Source organism: Nipponia nippon, unplaced genomic scaffold (assembly GCF_047370975.1).
Source record: "Nipponia nippon isolate SJK-2023a ecotype South Korea unplaced genomic scaffold, ASM4737097v1 scaffold_4, whole genome shotgun sequence".
NCBI classification, from domain to species: domain Eukaryota; kingdom Metazoa; phylum Chordata; class Aves; order Pelecaniformes; family Threskiornithidae; genus Nipponia; species Nipponia nippon.
In genome coordinates this window covers 42,515,172-42,530,304 of record NW_028262358.1, presented here as the reverse complement: position 1 = coordinate 42,530,304, position 15,133 = coordinate 42,515,172, and the positions used below count along the sequence as shown (strand labels likewise).

Below are 15,133 nucleotides of genomic sequence, written 5' to 3'. Positions count from 1 at the left end.
GCATATATATATATATCCACACTCTGAATTACTCTGTATTTACCCTGTTAAAGCTGGAGTAGAACAACACTCATATTTTTTATGTTTTTAAACAATACAGATCTTGAGGAACCAGAAATAGTAAGTATAAAGAAAGAGCAGTGTAAGCAGTATGTTTTAATCCGTTAATAAGTAATATAGGAAGTACGTTATACTATTTCTTTTTCCCCAGAATATGCACATATGCATTTTGCAGTATATTGAATTAAAGGACTAGAGTTATTTAGCCCATTTTCATTATATAGCAAGTTTCCATTATGAAGTTTCCATTACACAGTTCCTTGCTATTCTGTATGAGTGCTGGATCCTTAAAATATTGTTTTGAAGCTGTATATCTAACATATCTATTACAATGAAATGTGGAAATGCATACGTCATTTCAGTAATCCTTATATTAACTTCATTGTGGTAACACCTTAAAATTAATTTAAAAACAGTTTATTTCTCAATGTTACAATCTGTAAGGAAAAGTCACTTCAATGTTGTGAATTCAGTTTTTCAATTAGGCTTTCTAATGACTTTTCAGTACGTATTGTAGTAGTAATGTAATTCATGGTAGCAGTCTGGATTCCTAGTTTTTTGAGGGTTAGTAACATAATGCACTCTAAGGATAAGTGGTAACTGCCTAAAATTCTTTGTAGTCAATGGATATGTTACAACGGTTTTGCATTAATGGGCCCAGATGAAGTGCTAATTTCCATATTCATTTTTATGAGTAGATTTGCAAAAAGCTTGTGCTAACAAGTCTCAAATGGCTGGTTGATGGATGGTTGAATCAGTCTCATTTCTGTCTACATGCAAGCCTTCCAGTGTCCTAATGTGTATAAGAAATACAGGCAGCCTGTTCCAGTAGGTTTGCAAATAACTAGAGCATGCTTTCCAGTTCTACTTTGCTCAAGCTGAAAAGCAAGGTTCAAAAGAAGAGCCGGTGGCTGAGAAAACTTGTGTGTGCGCTGTGTAGCTATATATGTATCTACCTATACATACCATTAAGCAAGTTCTGCATTACTCAATAAAATTATGCAGGCAAACGCCAATATGTTGACAGAATGCCAGTAAAGAGGCATTTCAAATTTTATGATCTTGCAAGTGAAGTTGTAATTTCTGCCCTCATAGTGACAAAGTGAATTGACTATGTGAAATCCTGACCACATTTAATTCTTGGCAAAACTTCTGCTGATTTCAATGGGGGCAGGATTTTACTCTGTAGCCTAGAAATAAGATCCAAGAAAGAGGAGAAAGGTAAAAATTTTTATTTATATTTTGTGGCCAGGTATATATTATAATATTCATTGCCTTAAATAGTGTTTTCCCAGCCCATCATAAGCAAAGCGAAGCCACAGCTGTTAAAGACACACTTCCTGCCACTGATGGATAAGCTAAAGAAAAAAGCAGCAGTGGTTGTATCGGATGAAGAACACCTAAGAGCAGAAGGCAGAGGTGACATGTCGGAGGCTGAACTGCTCATCCTAGATGAGTTCACCACTTTGGCACGGGACCTCTATGCCTTCTACCCTTTATTGATTAGATTTGTGGACTATAACAGGTATGTGGAGAGGAATAGGTCAATGAATCTCGTAAAATCTTCCTGTTTATTGATACCGTCTCTTATCCCTTGATATGCCTAGCACTGAATTAAAGTAGCTTTTACTCAGCCTGCCAATCTTGAAGTTGCTCAAGCTGATGCTCTGTGACTTTTAGGAGGAGCTGGGGTCTTTTTCAGAAGAAAACTGAAAAGAAAAGTGCAATCCAAATCTGTTGGATTAGACCTAGGATTAATGTAAAAGGATTTTAAACATTTTGAAATAGGACATCAAAAAGCCACTGCTACCAGAAAGGATTAAAAGCATGCATGCTTGGTTTTGTTGGCTTGTATCCCTGTAAAACCTTGAAAACTGATTTCAAAGGCTAAAGCCAGTGAGGATCATCCACTTTTCCACCCTTTTACCAAATTTTAGGGCAAAATGGCTGAAAGAGCCAAACCCTGAAGCAGAAGAATTGTTCCGCATGGTGGCTGAGGTCTTCATTTACTGGTCAAAGTCTCATGTAAGTAATTCCCTGGAAAATACTTGTTTTAATTAGGTTTCTTAGTAGGCAGATCAATTATTTAGTGGTTGTGTTTGGGAAAACACATTTAATGACAGAAGTGAAACTGCAGAGGGGAAGGTATTAATGACTTCCAGTTTTCTGACATTTTTGAAGTGCCTGAGTAGCTAGGGGAGTTGATGGGTGTTTGGTAGCATAGTAACACTGATTGTAGACATTTTTTGCATAAAATCTCATTTGTTTGTTGTGGGTTTTGTTTTTGGTTTGGAGTTTTTTTAATATATATTGAGCTCATTGAGGTCTGTGTCCTTTCTCTCTTTATTTTTTTTTTTTTTCAGTCAGTTATTTTCACCCTCAAAGTCTTTTTATAACCAGGATGTATGGCTACTAAATTAGTAGTAGTTGTGTCATTAAAGTCCATTTTCCTAAATTGTACAATCTGTCTGCTTGAGCCTCTTGCAGAGTTAGAATAAAAATCATGTGGAAAGGTCTTCAACACGACTAGTGGAACAAGGGTTTCTTGAAGGAAATGTGCAGCTCTATTTACAGTCACTTAATTTGCATTGCAGTGTAGATTTGTATTTCTTTAATAAAACTTAAAGGTATATAATTCAATTATTAAGCCTAGGTCTGTAGCTGGACCGAATGAAGGAAAGTCAGTAAGTGTTCTAAGAGCAAGGAAGTAGCAAATACATCTTAGCAGTAATTCTCAGAATAAAATATTTTTTTTCCTAGATGATACTATTTCATATTTCATAAATTTTACCAGTTAAGGACTTCTTCTTAATTCCACTTCTACAAAATTTACCCTTGGTTCTCAAGTCTGATTCCTCTGGTTCATATGCGAGAACCAAGGGGTCTGCATTAAGACCTAATCAGCCACCATCACTGATAGTGCTTAAATAAAAACAAAATATGATTCATGTGAATACTGGAACAAAAAGAAGAAAAATAACAAACGTGACTAAATACTTTCAGGTATTGGATCTCTGTATGGACTGTTGTCTATAGTAAATTTCTTTTCTCCCATAACTTCAATTCTGTCAAGTTTGGGAAACAAGATGCCTTATTATTTGTGTGCTTGTGTCTAAATTTGACTGTGAGATTTATAATAAACATCGCTGTGTGCAGAAGCTGGTTGCACAGTAGATAGATACTGGATCATCAAATTACATGTGTGTTCATAAGTTCAGTCTTTTATTTAAAGTTTCTTATGTGTCTGAATATAGTGGGATTTATAATGGAGGAAAAAATGGAATGGATGATTTACTAGTAAGGAAAACCCAGACAATATTTTTATATTGAATTAGAGGAGGAGTGAGATTTTTGTCATAGCTGTTTCATAGCCAGAGAAACTTCTTTTCTCTAACATAGGAAAAAACCTAAAACACGCAACCCCCTGAGCTATGTCATGTAAATAAAGCTGGAATTCAAAGCCATTGTTGATCAGCCATTAATTTTTTCTGTCCTTGTGTTATCATCTTGTGGATTTTACAAATTTCCAGTTAATTTATGTTTTTATTTAAGGTTTGTTTAGATAGACTCCTCATATGACATAAGTGCTTCTAACTGAGATCTTGTATATATTTCCAGAATTTCAAAAGGGAAGAGCAGAACTTTGTGGTACAAAATGAAATCAACAACATGTCTTTCCTTATCAGTGACACCAAATCTAAGATGTCCAAGGTAGTGTAAAGGTTTTTATATTTTTCTCTTTGCAGAGGGGAAGGAGACAGGAGGACTCCAGAGAATCACTTTTTTTTTTTTTTTTTTTTTTTTTGTAACAATATCTGTTGAAAACACTGGGTTGAGAATCAAAACATAGTCATTTGAGAAACACAGTGGACTTTCAAGATACTGGTGCAAAATATTGGCAATGATATAATGGCAGTTCCACTGGATAGGGTTGCAGCTGTATAGGCAGTAAGGAAACTGTCAAACCGGAGGCAAGTACAAAGTTGCTAGCACAGTTCTTTTCTTTAATATTGGATTTTTTTTTTTCATCTTTGCTTTATGCTGTAGGCAGCAGTTTCTGACCAGGAGAGGAAGAAGATGAAGAGAAAAGGTGACCGGTACTCTATGCAGACCTCTCTCATTGTGGCAGCACTGAAGAGATTACTTCCCATTGGCCTAAACATTTGTGCTCCTGGAGACCAAGAGCTAATTGCACTGGCCAAAAATCGATTCAGTATGGTAAGTGCTTTTTATGCACTTCTAAAAGGTTGAAATATTTTACTAATGAAATCTTTGAGTATTTTCCCCATGCTCATTCTTACAGCACGGCACAAATAATCAAGACTATAATTCTGTTATATAAAGGCACAATGGGTGACTATGGTAGATAGTAATCTACATATTTTTCTCATTTTCAGGGCATAAAACATTTCAGTTTGGACATACTAAATGATCACTATGTGAATAGAGATAACATTCTTAAATTAAAACAGTTATTTCTCTCTTAATTTTTAAAGCTAAATTGTGAGTTTTATATTTTATGAAGCTTGAATTTGGAAATGCAAATAAGAACTGGATGTTTCCTAAGTTCTGGGCCCAATATCATAACTAATCCCTTTTGATCACTCTCATGTGAATGCAAGAATTTCTCTAGGAATAGACTGTTTTAAAAGTGATTCTTCTAGCAGTAAACTCACAGTGCAATAATGTGATTGTCATTTGGAATACACTCTTTTTCTCAAGCTGTGATACTTCATACACCCTAGCAGGTTATATGACCTTTAGACAGTCGAACTGAATGTTTATGAAGGATAAAAGATCTCCAAAAGAAACAGAAATCAAATCAGAGAAGGCTGTGTTCATTATTTTGGTTTCATTTGGTCAAACTTTGGTTAAAGTATGTAGATATGTATATACTAGTAATTTTAATTCAGACTTGCATTTAGTGTGTTACAGTGGACAAATATGAATGATGCCATCCAGAACTTGCTCCTGTGAGCTTGGATATGGCTAGCTCTGGCCTGATACAAAAAGACTTACTGCCATTGAGATTTTCCTCAGTCTTCCACATTGTCAGTTTTATTCATCATCTGAACTAAGCCCAAGATTGACATTTATATGAACAATATCATTTCTTAATTACCTTCTATTCCTAGTTTATATGATTTATAATTTATTGACAGAAAGATACTGAAGATGAAGTACGAGATATCATCCGCAGTAATCTTCATCTCCAGGGCAAGGTAATCTATATGCAGTTTTTAAATATTATTTTTCTTCCTTTGAATTTATTTGTTGGTGCCATATAATGACAACCTGCCTTTGTTCATTAGGATAACTTGTGAAGTACCTTTTTTCTCTTCCGTCAAGTAACTTGTTGCTGTCAATTGCTATATGTTAGGTTTTTAATGTATTTATATATTCATTATATACAATAACATGTGGCCCTTCAAATCCCTGCCTATGCACACCATTAATATGAAATTGGAGACGGCAGCAAGGTCTATCACTGTTTAAACTCTACCTTCTATTATTTGGGAATCTGCAGAATGCTCAAAGTTACTTTGTATAAGTTTGAAGTGTAAAGGAAAAGGAAGCTGCACTTTGCCATACTCTGTGAATGGAAAAATCTCCACTTTGCTCAGTTTTGTTCCTGCTTTTTCGCCCATGGAAAGGAAAGTATTTTGGAAAAAGTGTAGATTTTTTTTACCAAATTCCAGTTAGTGCCAGATGCAAAAAAGTCCTGAACAGGCCCAGTGTAGTTGAACTCCTTTATTAATGCTTCAAATAATGGCCAAGAAGAAGCCATAATATGGAAGTGTAATAAAATGATGCATGTTTCTTCTCTACTGAAAGAATTGGACCTATGGATGGTGCTTTATTTAGGATTGTCCTTTACCTCCTCCCCCCGCCCCAGGTTTCATTCACCTCAGGGAGAAAACTAACTAGTATTTTGCTGTGCTCATTAAGTGGTGACAAGAGAATAAACATGTGAGTTGGAAATACGGCTTTTTTTTTTCTGAAAGTGTATTTAAGAATCATCCAGAAGTCTAGATTCCACTGCAGTTCAGTGCATGGCAATAAATGGTTTGGTTTTTTTAAATTACTTGGTAATGGGATGGTTCTTCTTGAATAATACCTGAAGATTAATTTTTTCCCATCTTATGTTTTCTGTATATCGCTGCAATGTCAAGCAAGATTATGTGGAGGTTGGGGTTTCTGGGAGCTCACAAGAAGATACATAATTTTGCAAAGCTAACAATTAGCGTTTTTCATAAAAGTATTACGAATAAATGTCCAATAGCTTTAAATTATAGGGATTGCATATAGAAAAGTTTACCACTGAAAACAAAAGATTTGGTTAAATCCTAAAAAAAGCTTGAAATACTTATCCTTATGTAGCAAATAGTTATATACTGAGAAGCAGAAGAAACCACACAGGCAAAGTACTAGGAAGAAAAGAGCATTTATGAAGATCATGAGCAACAGTACTTAAGCAATGTGCATGCCATGAATATACAAACCTTAAATGTGTTGTGATTTTGTCTGTGGACTTCAGTAATGTTTTCTTCATGATGAAGATAGGTATTTCTGTTCTGACATTTTCACTATGTGTATATTGTCATTTTGTGAGCCATGCAGTTGTAAGTCTTGCCTGGCATTTCATGCTGCTTCTTAGCACTTGTCCTCCTGTTTTAAATACTTCAGTTTCTATTTTATTTCTTTAGGGTTACATTCTGCATACTCCTGTTAAGAAATTTCTGTCCATTAGTGCTTTGTTGCCTTGGAGTAATGATACTTCTTAATACCTTGATCTGTGCTTTTTCTTCAGAAACTTCCTTTGCTTCAATTAAAAGTTTACTGTTGTTCAGCAACATATTACCTCCTCTGCTTATAACACATGAGAATAAAAGTACTTTTAAATTTTTTATATTGATGAAATTTCACGGTGCCTTGGTAATTCAGAAGGAAGTAATCTTAGCTAATCCAAAGTACACATCGATGGATTTTCCAGTTGTAAACTTTTCAGCAGTGACTTTGGATTTTCCTAATTGTAAAATGAATTCCCAGTGGAAGATAACATTCTGAAAGGGAACCACATCATACATAGCTAACAAAGCTAAATAGCTGTTGTAGCTGGCTTTATTTTATAGCTATCTACCTATTACTTTACTAGCTTGGAAAAGCTCTGGTTTTGACCTGTACATGAAAAGTAGTCAGCTCAACTATGGACAATATACGGCATTTCTAGGACTTCAAAACTTCCATTTATTATTGCATTTATTATCTTTATTATTATTTGTTATCTATTCCTAAGTAGTTTGTTCTCAGTGGCTTGAAATATATCTTTTCATGAATCATTTAGCACTGACACATTCTAGAGTTTACATTAAACCTAAGTGTATAAATTATTTAAAAGTATAATGTATAAAGTTAAATTCAGTAGTTATTTACAAAGTATAATATAATTCATTCCATAATTCTCTGATGTCATTAGTATTCAGTCACTATCATGACTGAATCAAGTACATGTCAGATACAGTGAAGTATGATGTTTCTTGTTAAGAAAAATGATGCTACTGTGCTATATGCATGCACTACCCTTTTGCTGTCTGATTGAGTCAGACATAAAAGGAATGTAGGCCAAATGGTCTTATAAATTTAAATTATTATTTAATGTTATGAATTTATATGTAACTTAGCTGTGATGGTGTTTGTGTAAGGTGGCTTTCAAAACAGGAAAAATACCACTTTTTGGAAAGGCTGGTTTTCTTCCAACCATAGCAATATTCTTTCTTCAAATGGTCTTTTCTGTTAACCACTTTTGCTTCTCACAGACACCACGTTCTGTCATTTATGCTAGAGCTAAAATGTAATTTATCTTGATTTCTTTTTGGAAAACTGCACTGTTTGAGAATCATCCTTCTAAATCTTTAGCTATTAATGTTGTGGCGTCTATTTCATGCATTTGTCAACCTTTGTCTACATTTGTCTTCACCCTTTTTCTGTCTTTCCTTTCCTTGCATGCCTGCATGCTGTTACTCAGTACCGAGCCTTTTATTTCAAGAAATTGATGACGAAACTTGCATTCATTTTGACATGGATGAAGCTCAAGTCACCAAAATCTTCTTCCAGCCATTCTAATTCACACCTTGAAATGTCAACTACTCAAACCCTTAGAAAACTACCTATACAAAAAAGCTGTACCTTGATAGAATGTGAGGAGTCCTCAGATCAAAAGACATCTCCACCTGTGATTAAAAGGTCTTTTGTGGACTACCCATTCATGATGATCCAGTCAAATGCTCACACAAAGACTGTGGATGTGACAGTTGTTAAGAAATGGAAAAGCCGAAAGGTGGAAGAAATGCCTGCCAATTGTGGCTTTCTAGGTTGTAATAAGCTATTATTGAGCGACTGTGTAAGTTTATAATCATTCCTGGAACTTCAGTAAACTGTATCATAAGATGTTTTGTGGAGGTGAATTAGCATTATTGTCCCATCTTAGGCACAAATTGAAAACTGGATCCACAAAGATGTTTTAGAAAAGTACGTGTTGAGTTTAAGCCCTATTTGAATCTGTAGGGTTTAGGCTCCTAAATGCTCTAGGAATCCAGGCTAGTGTGACTTAAACCTAAATTGCACATTCAGGAATGATCACTGGCCACAGCTCTCAGTAAAATGGGTTACGCATTGCATTTGTCTTCAGTGTCATTGGCACAAAAAATGGTTGCAAGATGTGTTGCATCAGCGTTGATTAGCAGAAGCACTAGGGAGACAAAATGGACCAAAAAAGAGATTGCTAATGGTAAAACAGAATCATAGATCACTGAAATGGAAAAAATGAAATGTAGAGAGAAAAATAAGAAAAAACATTTTGCTTCATACAGTTCTTTGTAATTTGTAGGCTAATAAGCAAATGCATCTTGAATTAATTTTTCACAAATTAACTTTTCATTTTTTATCTAGTAATCAGTAAAATTAGGATTTTGTAACAATTGAAAAAAATTAAAAGGAAAAAAATTAGACATAAATAAGACTAATATTACTAATTTCCATGACTGAAAACTAAGTAATCCCAACTAGTAGAGCAACAATTTCGTTGTTGTTTGGTTCAATAACTGGAAAGTCAGTGTACAAAGTTATGTCTGTCTACCTCCTATTCATTACTTTTCCTCAAATAATGTATTCATTGCTGGTGCCAGTGTTATTTGTTGGCCCGTGATCATTTGCTCTTTGTCTGATTATTAGATTTCTAGTCCTCTGGAAGCTCTCAAGAAACATTGCACAAATCAGTCTTTAGTTTTGTTCTCCCCGTCAGTGTAGTGGACACTGTATGGGTTAGCCATGGAAAGGTGTGGGTTAGCCATATAAAGTGCTTCTGTTGTCCTTTAAAGCAGTTTCTGTACTAAGTGAACTGTTTGACCCTACGTTTGGAACATTTTGCCTTGGTGACATCTGAAATCTTTCTCCTGCAGCTTGAGGATCCCGCCATTAGGTGGCAGATGGCACTTTACAAAGATTTACCAAACAGGACTGAAGATTCCTCAGATCCAGAGAAGACTGTGGAAAGGGTCCTTGATATAGCTAATGTACTGTTTCACCTGGAACAGGTTAGACACATTTTCCCAATTCCATTGCTTCTTAATCTAAACAGAAGTATTCAGCCTTTCATTTATACTTTCTCCTGCTGTATTTAATGTTATATTCTTTTTTCTTTCTTTTGATGGCTACTGTTTACGTGCTTTGCCTTGTGTTTTATAAGCCAATATTGTGGTCATATCGATCACACAGTGTGTTTGCAACAGCTCCCACAATCATTTATTTGGAAAAGGACTCAGAAAGTGATATGTTTTAGCTTCCTTCTGGTGCATTTCAGCTAGCAGGAAGTAATTATGCAACTGTCCATGGATCATGAAATGTGAGTAAAAAACAACTCAATTATTGAAAAAATGCCTTTTTCCAAGGTATTTTTCCTCAGTTGAGATTCTTGAATTATTGCAGTAGCAAGAAACTTAAAGCTACCTACATAAATATCTGTCAGAAGATACATATTATAGCTGTATGGAGTAAGACAGTCAGATGATTTGATACACAACTTCTCTAGTGATGGTTTTAGAAAGCTATTTACTATGTACTTGTTAAAAAAATTGTAAGAAGAATGCTCGCTTGACAAAATCTGTATGGAAGTTCGTGTGAATGTGGGCAAGAATATATGCATTTAGAAAATGACATTGAAATTCAGAAAATTCTTGATAATCTGGAAGTTTTAGCAAGACTGCTCTTTGGTGGTCCAGCAAACTGCTTGCATATGTGAACTCAGACTTGTTCGTGCTGGTGCAACAGTGAATACAAACCAAGTTTAATCTGGCCAGCTCAAATATTACTTGCTGCATTGAAGAAATAGTAGAAGCAGGGTGGAGGAATGATTTTTTTGAGAAAGTTCTGGCAGAATCTGTAACTTGTTTCAGAATCTGGCATGAAGTTCTGTTGTTTTATCTAGTATTTTTTGCATAAATATATGAGCTTCCTATGTGATCTGGACTACAGTAACTTTCATCAAAAAAATTCTGTAATTTATTTTGTGTCCTTCTTCCCACTAGCACTGATAGAATTTTGTCTTCTGTCTCTCTGATTAAACTTGTCCCCAGAAATATGTTAACCAAGAATAAATGTTGGGAGTTAGGTGTTTGTTGGTTGGGTTTGATTTTGGTTTTTTCCTCCCCTTGGGATAAGAGTCTATTACTTATCTTTAAGTTTTTAATTCTTTAAATTTTGAAATAAAAAATCCCCTATGTTGGTACATTTTACAAGTCAAAGATTACTTTATAAATTTAGTTTTCCCATTTTACTTACTGAATTGTTAGCTATTTTGCACTTTAGATTTTTTTTCTGTATTTTCTAGGCTTTCTTTTTTAAAATGTACTGAAGAAACAGCATGTTAACTTGAAGAGTATTCCTAGTGGCAGAGGTGAATGCTTCCGGTTACACCATATAGACTATAAACTGACTGCATATAAAATTTGCTCAGAGGTTGTTTTTTTTTTTTCCTCTTCAAAAAACATTTGAGAATTCAAGGCTCTCTTGCCCTCTCACTAGATTAGTTGGTTTCACTCAGAAGCTTGGCACAGGTTTTCAGACCCCATGTCAGGAAGTTTCCATATTGTGATGAGATCGCTGGTTCAGTCAAGTAGGAATCTGAGACATATGTGAAAGTGCTTGTATATACACTGTGCAGCACTTGATTGCTAAAAGTTACTTTCAGAGATCTTGGAATGCGCAAAGTGTGTTGATGTGAATACCTGTGTCCCGGCTGTTGCATCACACAACTTCTTCATGTAGTTTGCCAGCCTTAAATTGGACTTGCTTCAAGTTCAGCAGCCTTACACAGTTTAATAGAAGAGGATGAAGAGGAGTCACAAAATTTTACCTGTTACTGAGTATGTGTGGAGCAAGCAAAAAGTGATAGAATGTGGAAGTAAATCAGTGGCAATCATAGTTAGCCTACTAGAGAGAGAGAGACAGGAGAATAAGTGTTGATTTGAAAGGATATAGGGTGGCTGTGAGGAAGAAGGAAGAGTAAAGGAAAGCTAGAAACATGAGGGCAAAAGGTCTTGTCTTTTATCCTGGTTTTATCAAAGTTAACCAAGCTGAAAGGAAATTGATTAGCATGTAGAGAGTTGCATAATTCAGCATTAGACTCCTGTATTTCAGTTCAAACGGCATATACAATCTCTTGATTTCTGGCATTTTAGCTATACCATCATGTATACAAATTGGTTAAGCTTGCGTAGTTCAGAGAAATTGTTCAAGGGAGTGAAACCTAAGGTATGATCCTTGTGTTTTCCATGTTCTGTCATAGGATCAATCTCACAGTGTATAGAATCCAGCAGGAGTACAGAACAGGATGGATTCCCATTGTAATACCAGATCGACATTTCAGATCAATCCTTCTGATCACACTTAAACAATGACTTGTAGTGAAGTAAACCCTGGCTGCTTTTATTCTGGGTACTTTGCACCTATTTGTTTAAAGATTTGGCCCCACAGCTTTAATTACCTTCTGTAGACAAGTGCTCAGGTGCTTTAGTTGCTGAAATGGGTAATTCAGTGTCTTTGAAAATAATGAATATGTGAGCATTGCGTCTGTTTTTATGATAGTTTTGAGTAATGCTTTGCTCTCCATAAACAAATACTCTGTTCCCCATATATACATACTCTGAATGCTTTCCTTATAGCACTGGCAAAGATCGTTCTTTGTGTTTTCTTTCCATGCACAGCTAACTTCTTTGTTTTTATTATTTTCAGAGATCTGCTTGCGTAGGCCGAGGCTATTTCTTTTGGGAAAGTATAGAGAGTTTTATAGTTGTTTGTGAAGATATTACTAATTACCTAACTTACACATTTGGGTTTGTCTGACTTCTAAATTGTTAGTGCTGACTTTGTTTTGTGACTGTAAATGTGTTTGCAGTGAACAGTTTTCTATCCTTTCTCTTAACAAATATTTTTCATTTGTATTTTATGTTTTGGAAGGAACTTGTTTTAGAATGTCACCATTTAATCTTACAAGTGTGATTATCCATTTCAGTGAATACTTGGCAGTATTTTAGTCTGTTTAATTAAATGTTTATCATTTAACTATGAATAATTTTACATATTTCACTAAGCTAGAAAGTCCTCTTGGATAACTATGTTTGGATTGAATATTGAGTCTACATAAACATCATCATCACTACATATTTTAAATAAAATGCTTTATTTTATTATGAGGAAGAACCACAAAGTCTTTCAGAGTAGAGATGCTAGCTTCCATTGACTCCTTTGATGATGTTGGGAGACGGAGGAGGTGCTTATTCCACTAGCACGGTTGTCTGTAAAAGAAACAAACAAAGCCCCCACAAACAAGCAAACAACCCCACACAAAAGGTATCCCCCCTTAACTCTACAAGAGTTGTGTAGGTTAAATCAAAAGATATAATCTTTATGGAGCAGTTGTGAAGTAAATCACAAAAATTGTGAATAGGTTGTGGGAAAGGAGTGTTCTGTAGCACAGCCTGCAGTCATAGTTCCCAGTTACCCAGGCAGGCTATATGCTGTTGCATGCAGTTGCTTTTCTGGACCACAGTAGTCATTTTCTTCTGATGGAAACAAGGATGGAAGGTGGAACAAAAGAAACTGAAAGAGCAAAAGATGAGTATAGAGCGCACCCAATTTCATCTCATGTTACTGCAGAGCCAGGATGCAGAAAGACAATATATCTGAAGACAGAGCTGTAATATTATGAAATGTAGCTGACGTGCTTTGGAATATCTTATGTTCATTCTAGCTATGCAGATTCATAGAAGGGATTTAGTCCTAACTAAGTCTTTGTGTCTGTCTCTCATTTTTAAAGTTAATTCCTTTCCATTGTAGCTGGTCATGGAAAATATTACAAATAAAAGATTCATTGTATTTAAGGCAATTCATTTAAAAGTATTGTCTGAGACAATGTGAAGGTGTACAATTTACCTGTACATATGTAAAGAGTTACATATAAAAGATAGAGTGAAGATTCTCTGTATTAAAAGTTAAGGTTTCCTGAGTGACGACCTCAATGATGATAATATTCTATCTAAAAGATATAAGAAGTGGGATGAAGTAAAAAGAAGAATATCTATATCATACAAGGAAAGGGAGATTTTTGCTTTTTAAGTTTATTTTCTAAATTCTGATCCTGCAATTTGGCTGATCACTTGAACCCTGTCTAGAACACTTTTTCCCGTCTATTATTCTTCTGTCATCTTTTCACTTGATTTATCTGTTTTCTCACATTTTTATTATTATTACTATGCCCAGACAGTAGGGATATTGCCACATTGTTTATTTTTCCATGTGTATTTTATGTAACAGGTTGAGCATCCTCAGCGGTCCAAAAAAGCAGTGTGGCATAAGCTCCTGTCTAAACAGAGGAAAAGAGCAGTAGTTGCCTGCTTTAGAATGGCACCATTGTATAATCTGCCAAGGTAAGAGCTATATTTGTTCTGTCTTTCACAAATACATTTATGTTCATACAGCAGTATTTAGCGACATGAAAAAGAAGAACAATGTGTAAACCAGTGATTGATAAAATGCATGGTAATGTACTTTGTATATTACTGTCTTTTAACAGATCTAATTACTTTTTTTCTAATATAGCTTCTGAAAAGAATAACAAAAAGTATAATTTTAAATTTCTAATTCTCTCCCTTCTGCTGTTATTCCACCTGTTCCTTCTGGTATGTTTTCTTTTCTGAAAAGTAGACACCTTTCACAGCAGATAAATGCAGAAACAGACATATTGGTGTCACTAATATCATCTTGGGAGATAAATTTCCTCCTAAGCCATGGTATAGCTCTGGAAATATGAAGTTACCTTCATTATTAGATGCTAAATGTTCCATATGCAGGAAATAAACTGATACTATTTATCTGAAAACTTGTCTATTTATTGTGCACTTTTGGGAAGAGCATTCTACTAGATATGAAATATATGCACGTACTCTAGGCATTTCACACCTTTTCCTGTGGCTCCTTTTCCTCTTCGTTCGTGTTCAATAGAGAATGGGATCTATAGTCAAGCAAGTTTCAGAATCCTGAGATTCTGGAAGGAATAAACGTTCAGAAAAAGTGAAGACATCTGTTTTTTCATGCAATTGCTAAAAATAATTTCCAGACCACCTGTATCTGATCTTTTCAACATAATAATGTTCTCATTTTTTCCCAAAAGTATGCATATTATTACTATTACCATAGTTAGTAGGATGAATCTTAAAGTCTGGCCCAGGAAGCACAAGGGCATGAGAATCACACTAGCTTGAAATGAGGCTGCCATGACAGTTGAAAATAGAAAAAAGATATTTCCATCTGTAGCTGTTCTTACTTCAACAAGTAATAGGTCACCTGCACATAACTAGCATTCCTGTATATTTTAATTCTACTTCTTCCTTTTCAGTATATGAGACTTTTTAAACTTTTCAGTTGTTTAAAAAAATTATGATGATTGATAAAATTCTTCTTGGGGAATTGGTTGTCACACAGTCCATTTTGCATTGAATCCTCAAGAAAAAAATCAACA

General features: G+C 34.9%; 1 protein-coding gene across 8 annotated transcripts in view; it reads left to right on the top strand.

Moving 5' to 3' along the window:
- Positions 1-15,133, top strand: part of RYR2 (ryanodine receptor 2) — a 434,903-nt gene that overhangs the window by 351,969 nt on the left and 67,801 nt on the right. For 5 of the 8 annotated variants that reach the window (XM_087777049.1, XM_087777048.1, XM_087777045.1 and 2 more), the window contains 8 exons: positions 1,345-1,585; positions 1,998-2,085; positions 3,679-3,771; positions 4,108-4,278; positions 5,223-5,282; positions 9,519-9,653; positions 12,349-12,385; positions 13,931-14,042. In XM_087777049.1, the coding sequence (XP_087633175.1) occupies positions 1,345-1,585; positions 1,998-2,085; positions 3,679-3,771; positions 4,108-4,278; positions 5,223-5,282; positions 9,519-9,653; positions 12,349-12,385; positions 13,931-14,042 (937 nt within the window). Of the gene's footprint in view, positions 1-1,344; positions 1,586-1,997; positions 2,086-3,678; positions 3,772-4,107; positions 4,279-5,222; positions 5,283-9,518; positions 9,654-12,348; positions 12,386-13,929; positions 14,043-15,133 lie in introns of all 8 variants that reach the window. The other 3 variants (XM_087777051.1, XM_087777050.1, XM_087777047.1) reach the window with 1 other exon arrangement.